This window comes from Zootoca vivipara, chromosome 4, assembly GCF_963506605.1.
Source record: "Zootoca vivipara chromosome 4, rZooViv1.1, whole genome shotgun sequence".
Lineage (NCBI taxonomy): Eukaryota > Metazoa > Chordata > Lepidosauria > Squamata > Lacertidae > Zootoca > Zootoca vivipara.
In genome coordinates this window covers 63,166,510-63,174,787 of record NC_083279.1, presented here as the reverse complement: position 1 = coordinate 63,174,787, position 8,278 = coordinate 63,166,510, and the positions used below count along the sequence as shown (strand labels likewise).

Genomic DNA, 8,278 nt, shown 5'->3' with positions numbered 1-8,278 from the left:
CAGATCCCAAGTGAATAACTGATATTTCATTTAAAAAAAATGGGTCGCTCTGCAAATGTGTCCATCCCTCACAGAACGCCCCCAAAGGGGTGTGACCCCCAAAAGGGGGCAGGCAATTTCTCTTTCAATGGCCCTCCATTGGGTGACTGACAACCTGAGCTGCCAATCGCCCAGCGACGTGAGAAGTGAAGGGCAGAGATGGGCTGGGCAAAAGAGCTCGACACTCGCGCCTTGGTTCCCGCAGACCCTTTCCCGGCAGGAAAATGGCAGTGGCAACCGTGGCGGTGGCGGCGTTAACGGCGCCAGGAGGAGGCGGCGGCTACAGTCCGAGGCAAGGCGCTGCTCCGCTCCCCGCCTGGCTCAGCTCGTTGCTGCTGGCAGCGGCGGCTCTCGGCTTGTGTGGGTGGGTTTCCCGTGTCCGAGTCGGCGCGCCTGAAAGGGAAGGAGGGGAGCCAAGGAGGGAGAAAGCAGGGCGGGAGAAAAGCCTTTCCTCTTCGCTGAGCCACGCCGTCTCCGCCAGAACTCGGGCGGCGGGGTAAGCGGAGCGCTCGCTGGAGGCGAGTCGTCTGGGGAACACTGCCAACCAAGGGGGCAGCTGCCCTCGAATCGTGCGCGCAGTTGTGGGCGCTGAAACTCCGAAAGGTGGGTCATAAAAATGACCACTCAGAGAAGATTGCCACTCAGAGAAGTACATCATGCCACTAGCTAGGAAACCAAGAGGGTGTTTCGCTTGGTAGGGAAATCCTTCGGGGAAGATCTTGATGACTTGCTGTATTTCATTGCATTTGTGTGTGTTTTAAAACACACTGATGTTACTTCAAAGCTGCTTCCTGCCATGATGTAAATAATCATAATATAGGAATAGAGTCGAGGAAATAGATGACTTGCTTAAGCAGTCTTTGGTTTGCTTGAGTATTCTTCATGCTTTATATGTTAACAACGTAACAGAAGAACTGCGTGGTACATGAGAGCCACTGCATACCTGTTCAAAAGACAGTCGTTAAAAATACTCTGAAAAGTCTGAACACTGCACCCCAGAGACTGAAAACAATAATGCAATGTTTATGTTTATATTCTTCAAGAATCTGATAGGTAGTTGCGATCCTGACACTTGGTTGGTGTATTGATTGGACCAAGGGTTCAATCCCTCACGATTCTAAAGGAAACAATACCACTCCAATACATGTGGTCAATACTGTGAAGTCATCATTTCCAGGTTGTGCAGAGTATTATAGAGCTTGTCAAGTGTCAGGCAGTGAGGCCACGTTGGGGAAAAACCACATACTGTATATACTGCCAAAGAGCAGAAGTTGGTCATGCATAATCAAGTGACAATGGTTGAAGACTGGCCTACAGACCAGCTTCTAGTCTCCTCCAGATTATCTCCTCCATCATTCTACCTCAACCTACAATTTTATATTTGGGTTTCATAGTCAATCACATGCAATGCGGGCTTAAGATCTTGACTCACAAGCATGAAGTTACTATGGAAACCCCCACATTTTATTTTCAGTACTGGCAAATTTGTTCTCTCCTTTCCATATAAGTACTTAGGGAGATTTGGGGTATTCATATTCATAGTCCTAGGCACAAGAGATGGCAGTTCAACGGAGAATGAGAAAGACAAGGACACACAGAGCTGAATATGCAGAAGTATCTTAAGATGCTGGCTGCTTTCCTCCCATGAGATCCGATGTGGGAGTGGGAGCAGTGGATTTCTCCTGTTGGTCAGAGAGTTTTAGTTGTGTCTCTACCTATGCTCACCCTGTATATACATATAATAAATGCAACCATTACAAATTACCAGTAAGGCGGCAGGCCAGTGACTTGCTGCCCAAGCAAATCAAACCTGGGTAAGCACTGTGCCCCTATAACTTCTCACTAGGAGAAATGTGGTGAGTATAGTAAAATGTATATTTTGGGTCTGCTGCAGTCCAAGCATGAAGAGACGCTTTGAGGTGCAATGGACTAGCTTCTCCAGGTTGTTTTGCCTCTTTCACAGCCTGTTCCAGAGAATGCCTTTCAGATGTTGTGCTGGGAGAATAGATTTCTCCTAGTCCTCTGTCCTGTTAATAGCTGTACAGAGAGTATTCCCATCACAGGTCACTGTGTTATTTGAGATTAACATGCACTGCAATGTGATAGACACAACACTCCTACCCATAAAGAGAAGTTTAGACAAAACAAAGAATTGTGTCCTGAATGCTTATACAGTATTGCTGATACCACATAACTGTTGCACACCACTCACAGTCTCCAAGGGTTCCAGACGCTTACCCAGGGTTTGTGTTTCCTTTTGGAAATGAGGCACAGTGGGGACTGTGGTGTCTTTATAATATATGGTTTATTTCCCCCTGAGGCCATATTCACAATCTTTCAATTTGGCTGGGCCCTACACTTAACTGGCCCAGAACAATCTACCAGAGAGAAGGTCGTCGCCCATGGGACAGAGGGACATCGATGAATGATAACCCAGCTTTTACCTTGGGTTTTAACAGGTTTAATAGGTTTTATTGGTAACCATATATGTAATGTATTTTTGTTAGTGTTTGTCCTTTTGATGCTATGGCCTGTCGGCCACGCAAATAAAGTTTGATTTGATTTGATTTATGGTTTATTTACACGTATATACAATCTGAGGCTACGATGAAGGAGCTCACAGTATTCTCACCTGAAGAGGTTCTTGTTTCTCCCATACCCACAGCCTTGAATCCAAACAGAAATCAATCATTTCTCTTAAATGTAGCTCTGACTCTCTCCCACTTTCAATTCTCACCTTTGTATTTTTCTAACTACCATACAGTTGGGGGACGACGACACAAATTTACCATCTCACACTGATCCACTTGCTTTTGTTTCCCTACCATTACTTACACTTCAACACTTGCTGGATCCAGAGGTTAGAAGGGTTTCTGCATACCGCCTACTTCCCCATCCCCACCCCAAAGTCATAACATATCTACATCTGAGAAGACAGTGTGTTAAAACTCCCTCCTCATAGAGGTTTTTCTGACAACTTCAGACGTTTTGGCAAATGCTGAAGATGTACAGTACCTCTTTGCCCAGGCCTTTGACACCTCTTATATATATTTTCAAGACTTATGGTATTTTTTTGTAATTATAAATATTTAAATTGTTTTTACTGTTGTATTTTAAATTGTAGTAAACCACCCCAGAACCTTAGAATAAAGGGTAGGTAATTAATTAAAGTATGTAATAATAATAATAATAATAATAATAATAATAATAATAAATTGGAGAACACTCTTAATAATCTTAAGAGGTATACTTTATTTTCAGAACAAATAGCTCTGAAAAGATGCTAGAATGCAGCAGAATTGAAGGACAAGTAGCCAAAATGATACTCCATTAAGTGAAATGTTTCCAGAGGCTGTGGTTGCCATTGCAGTTGTGGTACTTGCAGGGGTTGGTGCTGCTCTTCCAGGGCCCAATATTTTCTCTAACTCCAAAACTCTAACTCCAACTTGCTCTGGCTCAGTGACTATGTCTGGTGGGTTCTTAACATCACAGAAGTAAGTCCCATTGTCTATAGGTTGCATGTTTGCTACCTTGATAGAAGCATCCTTTGCATAAAAATCTCCAGCCCAGGTACTTCGGCCGTTGAATTGTGTATTCTTTCCATTATATTCCCTCCCGTTTGAGTAATAGAAAAACTGTAAGCATAAAAACAAACACAATAACTTTGTTAATAGCTGCTTTGAGCTGAACATAGTTGTTGGAGAAGTGGGATTCAAATTTCAAATCAAACCATGATTAACTTTGCATGAACGTTTAACTTTTCTTCCTGCTTTAGTAACATTGAGTGGATGTTTCCAACGCCTCGGGGATTGATTACACAAAACTTGGATGCTAAGCTTGATCTTCAGTGGATTCACAAAGGGTAACACCCAGATGCAGCCAGCCAAACCACCAAACTTTATTCTTGTTACATTTAGAAAGCCTCTCTTACTTTTTGCCCAATCCTAGGCATGTTCAGTCTGAAGTAAGTCTCACTAAATTCAGTGGAGCTCAGGCTGTGTACACTGTGCCTTCCTTCAACCCAGCTTTCATTCTCTAAGAATATGGAAACCATGGTTATCTAAGGTATGTATATTTCAGGCAGCTGTTGCACATGTGCGGATGACAGATTTAGTGAATTGGAGCTTGCATCTCTGCCCCTTCTCTGTTGTGAACAGCAATATTTAAAAGTGATTTGAAATGCAGCAGGGTGGGGTGGGGTGGGTGATGACCTTACTTCATTTCAAGCTGCTAATGTGCACATAGCCCTACTCTCAAGTACAGTGGTACCTCGGGTTACAGACACTTCAGGTTACAGACTCCGCTAACCCAGAAATAGTACTTTGGGTTAAGAACTTTACCTCAGGATGAGAACAGAAATCGTGCAGTGGTGGCGTAGCAGCAGTGGGAGGCCCCATTAGCTAAAGTGGTACCTCGGGTTAAGAATAGTTTCAGGTTAAGAATGGACCTCCAGAATTAATTAAGTTCTTAACCCGATGTACCACTGTATGTATATATAAACGAACACCATTAGTTGTGCTGCTGGATAAGTGTTTAATGGTTATTGTATTTGTATTTGTTTAAAAATAATAATACAAAAATTATATATGCCCAGGATTGCAGCTGTCAGTCAGCAAATTCCAGAGCCGAGGCTATATGGTTTTACCTGAAAAATCCCTCCACTCAGACACACTACCCCACATACATACAAGAGTTACCATTTCTAAGACCTAAGATATCAATAGATGGCCATGCAGTGAAGTGGAAAGGAAAAGTGCCACCTTGGGCACTATAGCAGAAAGTGAGATAGAGAACTTCAAATAAATCTGAAGGAGAGAGGGAGAGAGTCAGTGATCAACCCTGCATACCCCAAGCTGCAAGCTCCTACAGACAGATTTGTTAAAGGACAAAGGAGACAAAGCAGAAACAAAACTGGGGAGTTGGGTGGGGAATTTTGAAGATTCAGATTGCAATCGTACAGTACAGATACTTCGGAATAAGTCCTTCTGAACTTACTTCCAAAGTGAACATGCATGGAATTGGGATTGTTCATCAAATACTTGAGTTTTAGGAGCAAGAACACATCTATTAAGAGGCTACAAAGAGACACACCATGTGATATTGAGGAAATAAAGAGGCAGGACCAAGTGAATAATGATGTGAATAAAATGGCACAAAGGCTACATTTTTTTTTATGACACTGCAGGAAAAGTGCTGAAGTGCTGTCATTCCAGAGTACACAATAAATTGTTTCCATAAGATAAAATTAAGGTAGCGCTGTCAAAACATGTAATCCAAATTCACCACAAATTCTTATGCAAAACGACATTAGCTCAGACATTAACTCTTACTGGTATGGGACGAGCCTTTGATCCCTCTGGTTGAAAGCTCCACGTAACAGATGTTGCACTGGTGATTTCCTCTGATGACCTGAATGTGCATGGAAGCATTACATCTGCCCCAATCCCCACAATGAGTTGTGTTGGTGAGGACACTTCTTCATTAGCTGTGATATCGATTGTTAAAGAACAAGATGCCATCCGCGTCCCTTTGTAAGCAACAAAATTACAGTTTTTAAACATGCAGAGCAAGACAAACCTGTGCATAAAGATTTGTTTTTATATATGGATATGCTGTCCATTATGAAAGCATCTCAAGCTGATTACTACAGGTAACAGACATCACAACTCTTTTGGTTCCACAGACACAAAATATCTGCATTACTGTTCTCATTATATTTTTGGTTTCTAACTTTGATTTTATTTGGTACTCTGTTGTCATTTTATATTGAAGTTTGGCACACTTCCTGAAATGTGGAATAAAACTGAACGCTGGAGAAGATATTTCTGCACAGGGCTCTTTCACCAAAATAGATTTCATTATATGAAAAATAATGAGGTAAAAGTCCTTCTAGATTTGCACGGGACTGAGCTCAAAAGTTAATTTTCCAAGAATCAAACTAATCTGCAATAACAAAACTAAGGGGAAAATCTAGAACCACATTTGAGTGAATCGACTTATTACGGTAACAGACCAGAGATACTAAAACCACATTTCTACCATATCATGCAGCAAAAGTTAAACTCTTTTTTCCCCAGATTGTACCAGTGCTTTGGTTTCTCAGATGCATCAAACTTTGGGCCTTTATAAGCCTGCAACAAGTTTATCTTTAAGTAATTAATGTTAGTTCAATCCATTATAAATAAATATGAAAACAAAAATCCTAAACATGCTGTGAAATTGCATGTACTGGTACCTGTACATGTAGGGTACAGTACATGTAGGGTTGCTGGTACAGTACATGTAGGGTTGCCATACGCCCAGATTTTCCTGGAGTTTAAAAAGCTCAACAAGTTTCAGGGTGTCCTGGTTTTTACTTTTTGAAATATGGCAACCCTATGTACATGTCCTCTTGCTTAGATACTGGCCTATTCTGTACCCGGCTTGTTAGAACTGCTAAACTGTGCTATTCAGGGTTTCAGTGCTCTAACTGAAGGGACACTTAAGGAAATGGGTTCTCAGTACCATTTTTGCAGTTTCTAGGTCCTGATTTGAGTTACAAGTGCATATACAATCTTAGCGAGGAACTCTGGTGCAAAACTGCAAACTGCTTCCAAAATAAAAAATAATAAAAATTCTGTGACTATTCATTTTACTGTGTTCCATGAGTTACTGAAAATAAAGCAACAAAAGTAAATACAGAAAACCAGGAGGTTGAAGTGACACCTCCCAGTTTCCAAGATTTTACTTTTTAGGGGGGAAAGGCGTAGACTAGAGAATGGTCCAAGAATGCTTTAATCTGAAGCATGGGCGTGGCCAGGATTTTTGTTGGGGGGGGGGCAGAACCTCAGATTTGTATAGATTTCTATACTTCTCCCCTTGGTCCGAAGCACATTTAATCCCATTGAATACAGTGGATTCTGTAAACCTATTTAAGGATTGCAGGTTTCCTTTGTATGTGTTCAGCACGTGTGCAAGGAGGGGATTGTCGAGGGTGTATGTATGGTACTGAGACACGCGCAACCAAAGAGGGGTCACAACGTGCCATCCTCCTCTACCCTGAGCTGCCGCTCATAAATAGCCTTCTTCTTCCAGCGATCTTGCATCTGGACCGGCCAACCGCTTCCCCTTTCTTTCAAGGCCGGAGCGAGCACGAACCCCAGCAAAGGGGGCGCGGCTAGGCGCTTTCCCCGCCCTCTTTCCCTCCCCCCCCTCCCGCATAGGCGGAAAATACCAGGAGAACTCACACGGGCCCAGAACGAAAGCCACCGCCAACCATAGTCCAGGATCGCGGGCGGCAAAGCTCTTGCGCTTCCCCGGAGCGCCGCCTGCTGCCGTCGTGGACACGGCGCCCATCTTTCTGCCTCTGCCCACATTTTCTCGCCCATTGTGACGCCCACTCCCACCTCACAGCCATTGTTGCGGGCCGTGAGGGGCAGGAGGCTGGGAAGGAACGCGGCCGAGTCCAGGGGAGCTGCTGTCAGGGCGAAGCAGTCTCAAGTGAAGGGCCTCGAAATACTCCCAGGCTCCAGCAGGAGCGTAAACAGGGAGCACTTTGGAAAAGCGCCTTGCCGCAGCTGCAACCCCATTATACACACTTACCTGCCTCAGACTAGGGTTGTTGCGAAGAACTATTTAGGGAGGAAGAGGAGAACTATTTAGGCAGCCTTGAGCATCTCGGAGGAAAGGTGGATTGTAAATGCAATAAATAAAAACATATGGGTAAAAACAACAAATGTCCATTAAGCCAAATTCAAGGTGTTAACACACACTATGGCTTGGGACCAGGGCCGGATTTAGGTTTGATGAGGCCCTAAGCTACTGAAGGTAATGGGGACCTATATATGTCCAGCTGTCCTCTGTCAACAACAAGTTGTCGCTGTTTTTTGTGTTGAATATATGCTATATGTTAATTTATGGACCTAATAGTTTTCTAAAGCCATTTGCACATGTCGCCATGCAACCAGTCCATGCAAAATGTAGGCATCTGGCACCCTATATACAGAAATGAGCAAATATTTTAGGGAACAGGCTAGCAGACCTTATTACTTACATCATAGGAGCCTACACAACACAAACTCTGTTGCTGTATGTAGGTTTTATTTTATTTGTTTTTTATCTTATTTTTTCTAAATGTACATCCAGTTTTTTTTTTACTTTATATATTGGGGGGCCCTAAGAGAGTGGGGCCCTAAGCTATAGCTTGTTTAGCTTATACGTAAATCTGGCACTGCTTGGGACCCACCCAAGTACTGTACCT

At 43.1% G+C, this 8,278-nt stretch overlaps 1 protein-coding gene across 1 annotated transcript; it reads right to left on the bottom strand.

The window, feature by feature from the left end:
* Positions 1 to 3,289: 3,289 nt before the first annotated feature.
* On the bottom strand, positions 3,290 to 7,520 carry LOC132592002 (myelin protein zero-like protein 1). The gene is made up of 3 exons (XM_060273664.1): positions 7,266 to 7,520; positions 5,370 to 5,566; positions 3,290 to 3,674 (listed from the first exon to the last, which is right to left on the bottom strand). Exons 1-3 carry the CDS (start codon positions 7,372 to 7,374, stop codon positions 3,297 to 3,299), a joined length of 684 nt encoding a protein of 227 aa, XP_060129647.1. The 5' UTR covers positions 7,375 to 7,520; the 3' UTR covers positions 3,290 to 3,296.
* Between the last annotated feature and the right edge of the window lie 758 nt (positions 7,521 to 8,278).